Source organism: Gekko japonicus, unplaced genomic scaffold, assembly GCF_001447785.1.
Source record: "Gekko japonicus isolate JY-2015 unplaced genomic scaffold, Gekko_japonicus_V1.1 scaffold36, whole genome shotgun sequence".
In the NCBI taxonomy this organism is placed as follows: Eukaryota; Metazoa; Chordata; class Lepidosauria; order Squamata; family Gekkonidae; genus Gekko; species Gekko japonicus.
The window spans coordinates 323878-340580 of NW_015164182.1; the positions used below are offsets into that span (position 1 = coordinate 323878).

General features: G+C 46.6%; 2 protein-coding genes across 2 annotated transcripts; one reads left to right on the top strand and one right to left on the bottom strand.

The window, feature by feature from the left end:
• Window positions 1-2853: 2853 nt before the first annotated feature.
• On the bottom strand, window positions 2854-8904 carry TSSK3 (testis-specific serine kinase 3). Its single transcript, XM_015408095.1, has 2 exons — window positions 8760-8904; window positions 2854-3571 (listed from the first exon to the last, which is right to left on the bottom strand). The coding sequence occupies exons 1-2, from the start codon at window positions 8902-8904 to the stop codon at window positions 2910-2912; spliced, it is 807 nt and encodes a 268-aa protein (XP_015263581.1). The 3' UTR covers window positions 2854-2909.
• A 703-nt stretch (window positions 8905-9607) lies between these two features.
• On the top strand, window positions 9608-15048 carry FAM229A (family with sequence similarity 229 member A). The gene is given in 4 exon segments (XM_015408055.1): window positions 9608-9616; window positions 12378-12522; window positions 13326-13329; window positions 14946-15048. Coding segments are annotated over 4 exon segments (261 nt in total).
• The last annotated feature ends 1655 nt before the right edge of the window (window positions 15049-16703 follow it).

A 16703-nucleotide genomic window follows, 5' to 3' on the forward strand; every position in this document is an offset into this window, starting at 1 on the left:
GTATCTTCTCTTTTTTGAGGGGAGAAAATGGTATGGGGAAGAAGAGTGCATCCCTCCTCCTCCTCCTCCTGCCTGTTGCAGCTAAGTCAAAGAGCTGTGGAAGAACTCACAGTATTGTTCAGACACTATTTTAATATGGGTCCAAACTGGAGGTTTATCTCCTTGGGGTATGATCCTGTGCCAGCTCCAGTAAAATGGGAGCCGCATGAAAGAGCACATCATCTCCCAGTTCCATGTAGCAGCAGAAGAAAATGCACATCCTCCACCCCCCACCCTTCCACTGTGTTATAAGATGGCCTGGTTTTCATAACTCACAATGGGTTCATGCTCTACAGGCTTTGACCAAGCCTTCACATAATCAGAAGCCTCTGGGTGACTGCTACTGCTCTCAGGTCCAACAGCTGCTGCACCCGTCCTTGGCATTTGGCTGCTCATTGACTCAGTTGCTCACCCTCCCTCCAGCAATGTCTGACGCCCTCCTCCTCTCTGCTGTCATAAGAAGAAAGCTACTGTGGCTCTCGTTCTTGCTTTGAAAATTGGCCAGGCTCTGCTGGTGGAGTCAAGTGAGTGGGTGGCAGCACAGGTGGGTGGGGGAGGTCTGTGAGGAGGTTCTTCATGGGTGGCTGTAGCAGCTTTTGGAACCAGCAGCTGCTAAAGGCAGTGAGAGGCTTCTGGTCAGGTGGAGGCTCATTCATAGGCTCTTGTTTTGAAATAGTCCATGGAAACAAACCCATTTGGGAAAAACTGAATGCAGCAGTCAAGAGTTAAAAGCAGGTTAAGGGAAGAGGGACTGCCCTGCTTTTGAAGCACACTTGGCCACAGTGAACAGAGTAGGGTTTTTGCAGAAACCAGACACTTACTCAGTGCTGTTTCATAGCAGCAGTTTGGATGGGGAATGTGAGACATGTTGTGGGTGCATCCCTTCCCCCCCCACTTTTGCAGAGCTGGAACAGCACTTAAAGAGGGATTGATGTCTGCAGCTCGCAAGCAGCATCTACAAAATGTTGCCAAGGAAGCTGCTCTTTGGCTGTGTCTTTGGGGCCCATCAAACTTCACAGTTTATTGGGGCAGGAGGAACAGATTACAAAGCCTACTGTGCTCTGTTTTTTCATCCCCTTGAAGACCGGGCCCTTTGAACCTGCTACAGTTGCAGGGCTACAGAATGTCTTGGCATTCAGGCTGCAAGTACACAAAGAACAGACTGTATCAAGCCTTACAGCTAGGATCGTGTCATGTGTTGTCTGCCTAGCAGAGCTACAGATCTGGACAGAAATGCTTGGGCCCTAGCGCAGCCTGCTTTTAAGAGATGGTGGAGCACGGTTTGGCAGCCTAAAGCTAAACTGAGTTCAGGAAGACTACTCCCATGGAAGGACCTGATGCCCGCTTGGGACTGAAAGAAAGTGCTGGGGCTTCAATTCCTTCATAATTCTCCTTTAGGGTCTTCCCTCCCCATCCCTTTTCTCTTGGTTGTGCAATGTTCTCTTATTTTTAAATTATACCACATCTCCCTGGGCCGTTTTCTAGCTGGGGCAAACAAGTGACTCGAACAACTATTAGTTTTGTAATAATGACTTTCTCCTGAACCTTTTACAGACTGGCCGTTAAGAGCAATTAAAGGAGTTCTACAGAAATAGACTAGACAAATGAGTCTCTTTTTTTCTTCTTCTCCCCACCAGAATCTGTTGTGCAAATGTGTGTGTGTGTGGGGGTAGTCTGATGTTCTGGAATGCATGCTATGTGTCCTCATCCTCTTGGAGATCTTGTGTGTGCACAGCTATGGGAAGGACAGAGGAGTCAGGCTGGGGATAGGGATTGGAAGGGAAGGCGTTTTTCTGTCCAGACAAGGCTCTTGTGGGGTTGGGACGAAAGGAGGAAGAAGATTGGGTGGTGTTGGGCCCACCAGGCTGCTTGAGGCATTTCTTGGGAAATATCGTCTTCCTCCAGCAGCTCCTCGCAGAATTCCCACTTTGGGTCTCAGTGAGCAAGAGGGAACATTGCCAGGAGTGAGTGATCCTCTGCTGTTGTTTGGGTCTCAGCTGCAGAGGATCTGGGAGTTCTGGCACCTGCAGACCACTCCCATCCCTGGAAGGTGTGTTCTGCCTCTCTGGGAGACACTGCACCCACAGGGCTGAGGACATAAACTTTTGGGTTGCTTTCTGCACCGCCAGTTTTGCACATCCCTTTCCTCAGAGTGAGCTGCAGAGGCTGATAGGATGTGTGCTAAGTCAGCAGGCAGGGCTGGAGTTTGGTAGGTCTAATGCTGTGCGTGCCTACTGGTCTGGATTGGATCTGTGGCATTTTTAGGTGCAGGGCTGAGGGAATGGGAGAGCCATTACTACTTGGAATGGACCATTATCAGTTTGCCTGATGGTAGAAGGGAATCTTCTTAGGGGCAAGTGATTGAAAGTAAGAGAATATTTTCTGTTCCAGCAGCAAGACCTGCCGTGTAATCCTCCCTGCAAAGATGCCTGTAAAGGAAAGTCGTGGAGGGACAACAAGTCACACCCTTGTTGTTCACTGTACTCTCCCGTTTAATTTTGTGTTGTTGTTCTTTAGATGCAGCCTTGGAAAGAGGGTTTGGTTGTGTGTGCCTTTGGCAGTTTAGCAAGGTTGCAGAGGAATACTCTCTGCTCTCCATTTGGTGGCCCTAGGTTCAGTTTCCAGCCACCTGGGCCTCTCTGTAGGCCGGTGCTATTACAGCAAGTGAGTCTAATCCCTGCTTTGAGGGGAAATGGTGAGATTATTTGTCAATCTATGTTTTCCCCCCCTCTCCCTGCCCCCTTTCCCAGACATGAATGAAGGGGTAAGGATAGACTACAAAACTGAGCATAACGTTAAAATATATGTGAGCGTTTTGGAAATGGCCTGTCCCCTTTTATTTGGGGAGAGTTGTGGACATGGTCCTCTTCTCAGGGGTTTGCTAACCATGGGTGCCAAGTTACTTCTTCGATGGAAGGTCTCAAGATCATGTCTGGTTCCAGCAGGCTTTTGAGAAGGTCCTGGCATTCCTCGGAAATCCCCAAGTGGCCAGGGATGGAAACCCCCTTCTGCTGGTGGCAAAGCATCTTGGGTATGTCCGTGTCATCAAAAGGCAGGTTGGCACAGAGCATGACATAGAGAACCACCCCCATGCTCCAAATGTCGCCTTTTCTGCTATCATGGGGCACACCCTGTAACACCTCGGGGGCGGCATAGGCAGTGCTGCCACAAAATGTCTGGCTCAGCTCCTTGCGGTTCTTGGGGAGCAGCTTGGCAAATCCAAAGTCAGTCAGTTTCAGGTTGAAGCCCTGTAAGAGGGCATTCTCACACTTCAGGTCACGGTGCGCCACACCACAGCTGTGGCAGTAGCGGATTGCCTCTACTAGCTGACAGAAGAGGGCTTTTGCTCGGCTCTCAGGCAAGGGCCCACCTTGCAGGACACAGTCGAAGACGTCACCATCTTCTGCCAGCTCCATCACCAGGTAGATTTTTCCTTCAGTTGACTCCAGCATCTCATACACACGGATGATGTTCTTGTGATCCAAGCGCTTGACAATCTGGAGCTCCCTGGGAAGGAACCTCTCAATAAACTCTGGGAAGGAAAATGGCAAAGGAACAATTTTATTATTACAAAAAAAAATTAAGACGAAGAGAAGAGATTGGATTTAGATCCCGCCCTTCACTACCCAAAGGTGTCTCAGAGCGGCTTACAAACCCCTTTCACTTCCCCTCCCCACAACAGACACCCTGTGAGGTAGGTGGGGCTGAGAGAGCTCTGACAGAACCTGCTCTTTTTCAAGAACAACTGTTATCAAAGCTACAGCTTGCCCAAGGCCATCCAGCCAAGTTCAAGTGGAGGAGTGGGGAATCAAACCCGGTTCTCCCAGATTAGAGCCCACGCACTTAACCACTACACCAAACTGAACAGTTGACCAAGGTGCATCAGTGGATGGTCAGGTGGCTGCAGGATGACCTAGTCCCACCTTGTATTTCTGGAGCAATCATGATTCTTGGGAGATGCTCTAACCGTGGCATCTTGGGAAATTTCATGACTTGTGAATAGACACATTCAGTTACCTGCTAAGTTGTGACTCACTTTACTACAAAGCTGTCTGTTCCAAGAGGAGCTGCATGGTTTCTACTTTTGTGTTCATGGTTTTGGTGGTGGAAAGTGCTGTCTGACCCCATAGGGTTTTCAGGGCAAGAGAAAAAGAGGTGGTTTGCCATTGCCTGACTCTGTATAGCAACCTTGGACTTCCCAGTCATTCAGAATGGAATATGAAAGGGTTAGAAGTGCTATGTAGTAATGCAGTGCTGGAGAAGTCCACCCTTTGATATAACATTGGGTGGGGCCTTCATACACCTGATGCACAGGTGCCTATCTTATGGCCCTGCCTCTCGTAGGGGCTGCCATGTTGTTTTGTAATGGCATTGCATATGTGTATGGCTTTGCAGACTCCAGAAAAAATGGGAGTTGCAGTAGCAGGTGCAAATGATGGAGAGAGGGGTGGAGGGAGAAGATGGCAGTGGCAAAGATAAGCAAAAGCTCAGTGACCTGATTATTATATAGAGAGGGATGTATAAGCCTTTCCTGGGCTTAAGGGGGCTAACACCATGAGTCAAGTACACCTCCAATAGGAACAAATAAGTTCCAATAACTAAGCTTAAAGCTACATGCAAAACTTGCTTTCAATATTCCAATGAAGATTTCATCATTCTTCCCTTCCCCTCTAGCACCCTCTATTTAAAGAGCAGTGTAGAGAGGAAGGTTTATACACCCTTCATGAAAGCTCCGTAGAGTGTTTTCTTTCCTTGCCTCTTGTGATGCCATGAGAACCTTGCTGTCATAGACCTACTTTGATGGCAAGAGGGGAACCATCAGCAAAGATTGTTGGCTAGACTTCAACAGAAGATTCTAGGTACTCAGGAGATCTGAAGTGACTCCAGACCTTCCTGATGAGGAGCAATCTGGCAGGCAGAAACACTGGCTGTTTGAACCTAGAAGCACTGAAGCTGAGACTCGGGGAGCAATCCTAAACAAGTCTACATCCAAGTCCCATTTTATTCAGTGGAGTGTACTCCAAGGCAAGTGTTATGATTGCAGCTTTAAGTTCAATATGGTGAATCTAACCAACCTCCGTAGTATAATCTGAATAGATGCTGTCTTCAAGAGGAGGAATATATGCAGGAAGCTGTCAAATAATTACAAAGTCATTGATGAGTCCACCTTTCAATCTCTTAAGCTTGTCATGTGCCATAAAAGAATATATATTTAGGCTTCCGGTTTGGTCTCCACGAATGGTGGATGCAACCTCGGGGCGCTCCCGAGGGCGTCTTCGCCTGCCCGCGGCCGAGGGGGGGATCCGCGCAAGCGGAGACCCGGACAAGCCCCAGAAGGGGCTCCGACTCGGGGCGCGCGAGGGGAAAAGCCTCTTTCTCGACCGGAAGGTCGGAAATTGAGGCTCCCCTCATGCCCTAATGAACCTCGCCGCGTTCGAGGGGAAGACCCCCCCCAGCGAAAGAGGAGGAGGGATTCCTGTACTCCCGTTTAAAAAGAGACCTTAAAGAAGAAAGGGGGGGGAGAATGAAAGCTGAAAAGGGTGGTGTCATTCGGTGAGAGATTGTTGGAAAAGAAGTTATGATGATCTATCTTTTAATTGTGCTTTGCGAAATTTGCTTAATGTAAACAAAATAAATAAGATGTCGGAGCTGGAAAAAGAACTGCGCAACAAGAAGGGAGGAGCTCCCGGTCTGAACGATAGCTTCCTCTGGGAAATCTGTTATAAGCTTTGAGCTGCGAGTAACGAGGAAAATGCCTTTAAAGCGGAGGTGTGGATAAGGGATCCGGCTACAAGAACGACAGCGTTTAATTTAAAGTCGAAAGACATAAAAAGAGAAAAAATCGTTCTAAGAGCTTGGGACTTTATCGGAAAGGCGTGTTGAAAAGCGGCAGTTGCAGGCTGTGAGCGGCAAGCAAAAACCCGGAAGAGAAGCTAAAAAGCTGGAGAAGATAATGAGGAGGAGGACCCTTCCTGTCTTTTCGGAGGAGAAACCAACCTGAGAATAGAAGAATCAGCTCGCAAGGCGTTTGAAAAGTTTTTATTAACAGCAAAAAAGTGGGACACTACTAATCTTTTAACAATTTTTTATAACTGAGGAGATGAAAGACGATTGACAACACAATGAAGCCAAAGAAGAATTTTTTTTGATTATTACTAACAGATTAACATACTAATGAAAGTATCACTCGACCTTTTCTTTATCCCTCTATATACCCTCCCCCCTTTCTAATATGAAAAGCAATAAAATTCTCTCCTTTTTAGGAGAGTTTATATTAAAAAAAACCAAACATCATCCAAACCAGCCCAGGCTAAATACCTTTCACCAAGAGGGCAGTAAACACAAATGGCAAAATATTGAGGTACACCTGCACACACCTAAAACTAATAGGCTGCCACCAATCTTTCGTTCCCTCCCTCCAGCCAGAAGCCAACGGATAAACTCCTGGCCTTCCTTGGATTAACTAGGAATTCCACAAAAGCTAAGTAAAGTAGCAGGTGGTCTGCAAAGTTAGGCAATAGATTAAAATTGCAGACTGTGGAGACAAATGACTAGAATTAATATTTAGAATATATTTTCATTAAGGTACAAGTAATATTTTACACAGGAACATTTACTGTGAGGATAAAATAATAAAACTAAAGATTTATAGGCTAACTAAATACTGTAAGACATTGGTTCATACATCACAAGATGTTACCCATTCTTAATTGCAAGTTCCAAAGCAACTCTCTCCAGAATCAGCAAAGCCAGTGCTGTTTGAAAATTCTCTCCTTTTAAGGAGAGTTTATATTATATAAAAAAGAATATATATTTAAATAAAAGCATGGCATCTGGGCAGTTTAAATCTGAACTATGGGCCCAGTAATATGTCTTTGAACTGCTAAAATTGGAGAGGTATAGCTCTGATCCAAAGAGTGGAGAAATTCTATTAGGAGCCAAGCCTCGTCAGGTACAAAAGCTAAGAGTGCCCTTCAAATATCCATGAATTCTGGGTCAGCCTTGGCAGAAGCTGGTGCTAGCAATGCTTGGCATAGCTGTCCTGTAATGAGTTTTTAATTTGCAAGTGTGTATATTAACCTCCACCATGCAGGCAAGTGCTGCCGGCAAGTCTTTACCACAGAAAATTCTATCAATGATTCCTATGCAGTTGCGACTTTTCTCCCCCCCCTTCATATGCTTTGGTCATTTAAATGCTAATGCTAAGAAAGCCCCCATGCCAATTGTTCTAGGATTCCTTAAATATAGCGGCAGCCAATTGTCATTGGCAAAAAATTATCTGTGTTTAAGAGAGGAGTACATCCAATTGTTCTAGGATTCCTTAAATATAGCAGCAGCCAATTACATAAGAACATAAGAGACGCCAATGTTGGATCAGGCCAAAGGCCCATCCAGCCCAACACTCTGTATTACACAGTGGCCAGAAATACGAGTGCCATCAGGAGGTCCACCGGTGGGGCTAGGACATTAGAAGCCCTCCCACTGTTGACTCCCCCCCAAGCACCAAGAAGACAGAGCATCACTTGCCCCAGAGCCCCTATCTATACCTTGTGGCTAATAGTCACTGATGGACGTCTGCTCCATATGCTTATCTAATTTCCTTTCGAAGCCGCCCATGCTTGTAGCCGCCACCATTTCCTGTGGCAGTGAATTCCATGTGTTAATCACTCTTTGGGTGAAGAAGTACTTCCTTTTATCCGTTCTAACCCGACCGCTCAGCAATTTCATGGAGTGCCCACGAATTCTTGTATTGTGAGAAAGGGAGAAAAGTACCTCTTTCTCTACCTGCTCTTTCCCATGCATAATCTTATAAACCTCAATCATGTCACCCCTCAGTCGTCGTTTCTCCAAGCTAAAGAGCCCTAAGCGCTTTAACCTTTCCTCATAGGGAAAGTATTCCAACCCTTTTATCATTCGAGTTGCCCTTTTCTGCACTTTTTCCAAAGCTATAATATCCTTTTTAAGGTGTGGTGACCAGAACTGCACACAGTATTCCAAATGAGGTCGCACCATTGATTTATATAGGGGCATTATGATATTGGCTGATCTGTTTTCAATACCCTTCCTAATAATCCCCAGCATAGGGCCTTCTTTATTGCAGTCACACACTGTCTTGACATTTTCAGTGAGTTATCTACTACAGCTCCAAGATCTCTCTCTTGATCAGTCTCTGCCAGTTCAGACCCCATCAATGTGTATTTATATTTAGGATTTCTGGCTCCAATGTGCATCACCTTGCACTTGGCCACATTGAACCCCATTTGCCATGTTGACGCCCACTCGCTCTTCCTTGACAGATCCCTTTGGAGTGCCTCACGATCCTCACTGGTTTTCACCACCCTGAACAACTTCGTATCATCCGCAAATTTAGCCACTTCACTGCTTACTCCCATCTCCAAACCATTAATGAACAAGTTAAAAAAGCAGTGGACCAAGTACCAATTGTCATTGGCAAAAAATTATCTGTGTATGAGAGAGGAATGTGTGACTAAAAGATTATGTGAGAAGGCTGTAGAATCAACAAGCCCTGCAAAAGAAATTTCTCAGCAACCTGGAAGCAACTTATTGGATGGAAAAAACAGTCAAATCTAGTCAGGCATGTATATGCAGGTGCAATCCACCCTCTTTCCGGAAAGGGTTTCTTTTCAAGAACACTGTCTGCATTTATCAAAGATGACCTGCCTACTGAGCTTACCCGCAGCCCTTCTCTTTCAGCTTACCTTCTGGTCCTCCCACTTTGTCTATAATTTTCACGGCCACTTTTCGCTGGTGTTTCTTCGAAAAAGCTTCTTTGACCTTTGAATATGTCCCTTCTCCAATGGTTTTGCCCACTTGGTAACCATGGGAGAGAAGGAACTCCTCCATCGTGCCTTTAACGTGCTCATCGGTCATCCTCTCAGGGCATCATGTCATCACAAAGTATACACATTGCTGTCCTTCTCCTTCCAGACCAGGGTCTGCATGGATAGCAGCCCGGGATGCTAGATCATTTTTCCTGCCTAGACAAGGTCCTTTGATGAGGGGTGAAACTCAGGTTGGACATCTTAAAACTTTGAGCTTTCATTGTGATGCAACCTTGTGTTACCCGAAGGCCACGGGGTAGAGGTAGTGGGGTTGCACCAATGGGAAGAGGCCATTCATATTACTCCAAAGGACAAAAATCTGGCCCTGTGTTTGCCTCTCAACAGTGCCCTCCAGGGGGGTGATGGGTTAACCTGCCAAGAGGCCTACAGCTGTGTGGCCTTGGGGTAAGAGATCATTGTAGTGTGTAGTATAGTGTAGGTAGACCAGCTAGTTAGTAGCACTGAACATGGACGGTTAAATTTCTGTTTTTTTCCTCCACCATGGAAGTTTGCTGGCTTGAGAGTGTGTGGCAGGGTTTGGGTCTAGTTACATCGGGCGAGACTTAAGAGTAAGTATTCTGATTTCCTCAACCCCCTTCCTTATCAAGTGAGGTGATTCCCATGGAATTTGTGACTGTGGGATAAACTGGGGAACCAGGCTGTGGTACATTGGGTGGGAAACCAAGGTTGGAACGGTTAGTCCAGAGAGGGCTAGCAAGGACAGTATGACCAGAGTAAGACATGGGGGAAACATGGGTTCATATCCCAACTTAGCGATGAAGCTTGCAAGTTGCCATCTTTCAAGCTTAACCTACCTCTGATGCTAAAATGCTTTGAACTCTTTGGAGGAAAAGTAGGATATATAAAGCTGGGGTGCTGGTTGGAAGAACAGCTGGTCTGTTGATCTGATTTATGTGGGACCAGACAAAAGGTATCAGAGCTAAGAGGTCTTGCTTTGCCAAGAAAAGCACAAGAACTACTGGGGGGGGGGTTGAGTCTGCTAGGCCCCTTCCTCAGCAGGCTGATGCTCTAGACGGATGCCTCGAGTAAAAATCAGCAATCTCTTATAAAAGTTGACTTCTGGGTACTAGTAGACAGAAGATGTGCTTTTAATACCACAGCTAGTCTAAGGCTTGCTTCTATATATTTAGCATCCAGTTCCTTTAGAAAACTGTTTGTTACATGGTGTCTTATGGCTGTTAATTCTACAGTGAACACTGGGCTGCTATTGATGCTTGGTAAATCTGAAGTAGCTGTCTTGGACACTGGCCACGCAGCCATGATATCTTAAAGTGAGAAAGAAAACAAACATTTTAAAGTTATTTTTGCCAGACGTCTCCATGTCTGGCCTCTAAATTTCCAGTCTAGAAGACCAGTTCTCCCTTAATTTTCATCAGTAGCCATTCTGATAAATAGTTTTTGTCATGTTCATCACCCATGATTTACAGCACATTATATCTCTTTCTAAGCACTCCTATACTGTTTGCATCTGTAATATCTGCCTGGCATTCTTGGAGGCACTGAGATGAATTCCATGGATCCATTCTGCTAACAATGGTGCTTTCCTCTGGTCCAAGCAGCCTTCTGTTCCTACAAGAGGACTTCTTTGGGCTTGTGGAAAGTAGAACTGTCAGAAGAACAGATCCCTGGAATTCAGTCTCTTGGTCTTCTTCATAAGAACATATGTACACAAACTTCAACAAAAGCAAAAACAAGACCAGACTTTCTCATCTCACTTCTGTGATTGAGGAAGAGCAGTTACTTAAGAGAAAGTGGTTGAGGAGGAGGAGGCTACTTGAGGGGCCATATAGCTAGAAATTCAGTATCTGTTACCGCCAGAGATTCCTTGTTAATATTTCAGCTGATGTCTGCCCACTCCTTAGGAGGAAGCAAGCTCTTACCTGAAGGTGATAAAAGCAGAGGTCATTTCGGGGGGGGGGGATCGGGGGGGATCACAGTTCCCCCGGGTGAGGTACGGGGGGCAGGGCACATGACGAAGCCCCGCCCCCTGCTTCCGGCCCTCATTCAGCCAGGACTGCAAGGCCGGCGGCGGCCGGGACCGTTGGGGGCGGGGTGTGTGGCCTTATGACACACTTCCGCTGATGTCAGGGGGTGTGGCCTTATGACACACTTCCGGTGATGTCAGGGGATGTGGCATATGCTAATGAGTTATGCTAATGAGTTTCCCTAGCTCTTTTTCTACGAAACGACCCCTGGATAAAAGATACCGGTGGTGGTATAGGGAAAGGAGTTCTTTCCATGGCTGAAGACAGAGGAGACCAAACAAAGCAGGGCTTGTTGGTTCATAAACTTGGACCTGAATTCCCTTCTGTTTGCTCCCCACCCCATTTGAATGCCTTTCTGGGGTCTCTGGAACACATATGAGGTCTCTTCATCTAATACAGGAGCGTATAAGAGACAGGGAGGCAGCTTGGGAAGAGGGAGAATCACTCCCAAGTTGGTTTTCACAGGGCCAACAAAGGTCTCCAGTGGGGGCTCCCTAGTGTTAGAGGCCAGGAGTTCAGAGAAGTGATGGCCCATATGCATTGTGATGCAAGCACTGCTATCTGGGTCACAATGCAGCAGTGTCGCTGCCTCTCTCTGGGCTCCGTCGGAGCCTGTCCTTTGCAATAGGCTCTTTCAAGCTGCCCAGTGGACTCTAGGGAGCACTCCACCGCCTTTGATAGGTACGGCAAAGGACAGCAAGCGTCTGGAGGCTAAGTTGTGCCCACTGCATCTCACAGGGGGGTTTGGCTTGAATCAGGCCTGCCCCATGCCTTGAACCTCTTTGGAATGCCTGGCCCTTGTTCTCAAATAAGCATGTGCCTCTGAGAACATTTTTCAGCTCTGAGGAGGGCACCCCACATATCTGTGGGGCGGGTTTTTTTGCTGGCTTTGTGTCTCCTTCTGGTTCTCTGAGAATCTAGGTGCTGAAGCTTTTCCTAGTACCAGGAAAATTCTCCTGCCTTGGTTCTGCTTGTAAAGTTGCTGTTCAAAGACACACATCCTGGTTTTTTAAAACAGGAAAGAAGGGGGCAGCCTTACTGAGATGAGAAAGGAAAGCTTCCGGACCCAGAGCAGAAGGGCTCTTTCTTTGTTAACATGAGCCTCTGCTATTCCAATAGAGATTGGGGTGGGTGGGGGGGGGAGGCTGGATTGGGTGTCCACTGACTTCTGGCGGTGGTAGAAATTGCTGTTAAGTTGCAGCTGACTTATGGCGACCCTGTAGGGTTGTTGAGAGATGTTCAGAGGTGGTTTTGCCATTGCCTGCCTCTGTGTGACCCTGAACTTCCTTGGTGCCCTATCTGCCCCCTGGGAGAATTTCTGCATTTCCTACCCTGCAGACCTTATTGCATGGTTGCCCATCCCTGCCAGCAGTGTGCACTCCACTAGAAGGTCTTTTATTAGGGCAGGTACCTGAGTCTGATGTGGAACTTGACAGTGGACTGGGGGGGGGGGCTTATTCCACTCATCCTTCTTCTCTTAATCAGACAGGTCTGGGGCTTGGACATGAGCTCCCAAGAGACCCCACAAGCTCGGAGATTTCCCATAGAGGCAGGAGATTCTCCCAGCCTGGCGACTGCCCCTGATACCCAGGAGCCGGTTGCCCCTGAGCGCACTGCAACGAGGTAAGGACCGGGTAGAGGTGGAATAATAATGCCAGGGTCAGTCTAAACACTTGCCATTCCATTCTGTGCACAGAATGGTGGTTCTCATGGGAGGTTAACAACCTTTTACCATTAGAGAGCCAAACAATGTCAATGTTCAGAGGCAGAGATCAACGAAGAGCCAGTATAGGAATGTCTATGTGCATAACTGAAAATTAGGAAGTGGCACACACATAGTCTCACTATAAATAATAAATATACAGGCACACCCTGCATGATTGTTCTAGTGCACTGGCATAAATCTATGCATGGCTCACACTTGAATTCCTGGCAGCTACTCACTTCTATCATGTCCCTTTCTGTTAAGCATCTCTAAGAAGCCCTTTAGTTCCACCCCCCAAAAAAACCCTTGCCTGCCATTCCCTTCACGCATCCCACTCACTGAATCCTCCCATAGACCTTAACATACAGATGACATGTTACCTCTGGTCAATCACCAAGCCCTGCAGTCTTGGAACAAATTCGGCAGTAAATCAGCAAAGGAAGGCTTAGCCTGAATGAAGCTGGAACTTGGGGCATGGAGGAATGAATGGTCCAATGTTAGAATAAGATAATTTTCAAGGTGCAGAGACAGTTAAGGAAATGACTGTGGGGAAGGACACTTTTGTTTTACATATTTTACCAAAATGGTGCTTGTAATACACACCGAAAGCAAATGTGGTGGTGGAGGAAGAACAAATTTAGAGTCCAGTGGCACCTTTAAGACCAACAAAGGTTTATTCAAGGTGGTGGAGGTGAGTGCCATCAAGTTGCAGCTGACTTGTGATGACCCCAGTGAGGTTTTCAAGGCAAGAGATGTTCAGAAGTGGTTTGTCATTGCCTTCCTCTGCATAGCAACCCTGGACTTCGATGATGGTCCCTGCTTAGCTTCTGAGTTCTAACAAGATCAGGCTAGCCTGGGTCATCCAGGTTAGGGCAAAAGCAAGTATACCTATAATAAATACTTCAACTTTTAAATTTACATTTCTAGAATCTGCATATCTTTTTAAAAAACATTTTTGGGCATTGTCCATTGAAGGTTTAGTGCAGGGGCTCCATCACATGAGCTTTTTTTCTGCTGTCAAGTCACAGCTAATTTATGGTGACCCTGTAGGATTTTCAAGGCAAGAGAAGGTCAGAAGTGGTTTGCCATTGCTTCCTCTGCATAGCAACCCTGGAATTCCTTGGTGGTTTCCCATGATCCAAGTAATAACCAGGGCTGACCTTGCTTAGCATGACAAGACTGGGTTAGCCAGTGATAAGTCCTTTGGGCAGCCCTTAGGGTGCTGTGTGTGAAAGTCCTGCTAGGTATATCATTTTTAAAGCAGATCTATGTGGAGACCTTTTTGACCTTTTGAGTGGAACATCCAGAAGCTCCCGGATATCTGCTGGATCAGACAAGTGGTCCATGTAGTCCAGCAACCCGTTTCACACAGTGGCCAATCAGTTGCCTTGGTGGTTCATGAACAGGACACAGAGGCCAAGGCCATTCCCCTGATATTGCCTCCTGGTGTTCCACTGGGATTTAGAGGACTACTGCCTCTGACTATGGAGTGACCAAGGCTAGTAAGCTATTGATAGACCTCTTCTTCTCCAGGACTAAGTCCCTTCTAAAGCCATCTGTCCTTGTGGCCCTCACTGCTTCCCTTTATAGCGAATCCCACATTTTAGTTTCTCGGTTGAATAAATAAACTGATTTATTTTGGGCACAACCCACTGTGTAACCAAATCCCTTTTGAAAGAATGTGAATTGCATAACACTTTACCTAGCGGATTTTATGGACTAGTGGTCTTTGTATTTTATTTTATTGCATTTGTGTGTGTGTCTGTGTGCCTGGAAGTCATGGCGACCCCTACTGGGGCACAGAGGACATTCAGAGAAGTGGCTTGATAGCCTGCTTCTGGCTTCCTGGCCCTGGTATTCTCTGGAGGTCTCCCATCCAAACACTTGTCAAGGGTCGGCCCTGCTTAGCTTCCGAGATCTGACAGGATTGGGCTTGCCTGGGCTATCCAGGTCAGGGTGCAGCCTTTGTATGTTGAACTCGTGGTCTGTAATGATAAAACTCAGAAACTCAAATGTACAAGAACAACAACGTCATTGTGTCATAATAACTGCAACTCATGGGGCATTCCAGGCAAGAGACAAACAGAGGTGGTTTGCCATTGCCTTTCTCCATGTAGCAGCCCCCGTCTTCCTTGGCGGTTGTTCCATTCAAGTACTAACTGTGGCCTACCCCACAACTTCCAAGTTCTTAGAAGCTTGGGTTATTTGGGCTACTTCTCTGTGAGGAAGAGAACATGAATTCCTTAAGATCTCCTGTTCTGGGTCATGCTCATAATTCCTCCTGTCATATGTGTATATTGGGCCAGCCAAGTGGATAATCTCTTTCTCTGTCCCCTTTCTCTTTTTGGGCAGGCAGCTGCGAAGATGTCCAGGGTGCCACTGCCTGACCCTGCCCAACGTTCCCATTGACGTCTACATTGCCATGGGTGGGAGCCAAAGGCCACGAACAACCTGAAGTCTTCCCCAGGTCAGGCTCAAGTGCTGAAGCCACGGCAGCTGTCCCAGGAAACACGCTGACAGCCAGACAACAGCAAAGCAAGCCACACAGAACAGTGACGCACATTTTAATAAAAGGACACCTTAAAATGTTTCTGTGGGGGGGTTTTCCTTCCTGCAGTTCCATTTCATTTCTGTCCGCTGTGGGTCCCTCCTTGCTCACCAGGCAGTAAACAGGAGGCCAGAGCATGTGAAGGGGAGGGGAGCCTCAGAATCTGAACCCAGGACTCAGCCCTGGGACACGTAAGTTACAGGAGAGTAATGGCTGTTCACCTGCAGATTACCTTTCACTTTAGAGGGAGTGCCCGGTCTCCATGTAAGCAACTTTCTTGTGAGAAGTTAACACAGCCCAAGCCTTCTGAGGCATGTTTATTGTGGCTTTGTACAATGGGACACACTTTCACGTGAGTAGAAAGAACAATCTGAATAAGCCCCAAGGCAAAACGCAAGAGATCATCTTTAAGGGAGTGCAGGACTCTCTTTGGTGGTCCAGCGCCCACTTGTGGTCGCCTGGGTGTTCCAGAAGATGCAGCTCTCTTTATGTTCTAGAACGCAGAAGGTCTGTGTGCTCTTTTGTTTACAAGATGTATACATTACTTTTCCGCTTTCATTAGGGCCACCAAGGTGGCTATCCTTTAAAATCCAGCAAAGGCCATGCTGTTCTGGGAGGAGGAAGAGGCACTTTTAAAGAGGAGAATTATACTTATTTTTTGACTAGAAATAATACCCGTTGCGGAAATAAATACAACGGGATCTAGAAAGAGGCTCTGGGAGAGTGTTCTGGCTTTGGGCAAACAGTGTCAGTTTCCTGTGGCGACCTCAGCAGGGTTTAATGACAGAGTCCACTGTTTTCTCCAGAGGGACTGATCTCTGCTACCTGAAGAGCATTTGTATGTTTGAGTTATCTGTAGCCCTCACCTGGAGAGTGGTAACCATTGTTACCCTATGAGGTATGTTATGCTACTGAAAATTCCAACTGCCTTGCGGGGGGGGGGGAGTTTGAGGTGTGGAATGGACTGAAGTCCAATCAGTTTCCATATGCAAAAGACCAGGTTGTCGCAGCAGTTGTGGTGTGGGCGGGACCCGGGCTTTGCCTTCTGATTGGTGGCGATATATGCTGAGGAGCAGTGCCATCAGCCACACACTAAGGGAGTGCATTTTAGAATTAGAACATTGGCACCCACTATTCAATTATATATAAGGAGAGATGTCAAGTCACAGCTGACTTCTGGTGACCCATCCCCCTGACCCTGTAGGGTTTTCAAGGCAAGAGACATTCAGAGGGGCTTCCCATTCCCTGTCCTCCTTGATTATCTTCCTCATCCTTTCTAATGATGCTACTTACCATTTGGGACAAAAAACTGACCCTGATGTATCAAGGGTCTGATTCAGGATAAGGCAGGTTCATGTTTCGTTTCAGCTCTTTAAATTTTTCTCTGTTGTGTTAATGAGCCTATAACAGAGTCAGTGGCCAATACCTAGGAACCTAGAGTCAATGAATACATGACTGAGGTGAGATTTAATTTATTTATTTATTATTTCTCATTTTTTTACCCTGTTGTCCCAGCCAAGGCCGGCTCAGCATATATTTGCAATAAAACAATAAAAACATTT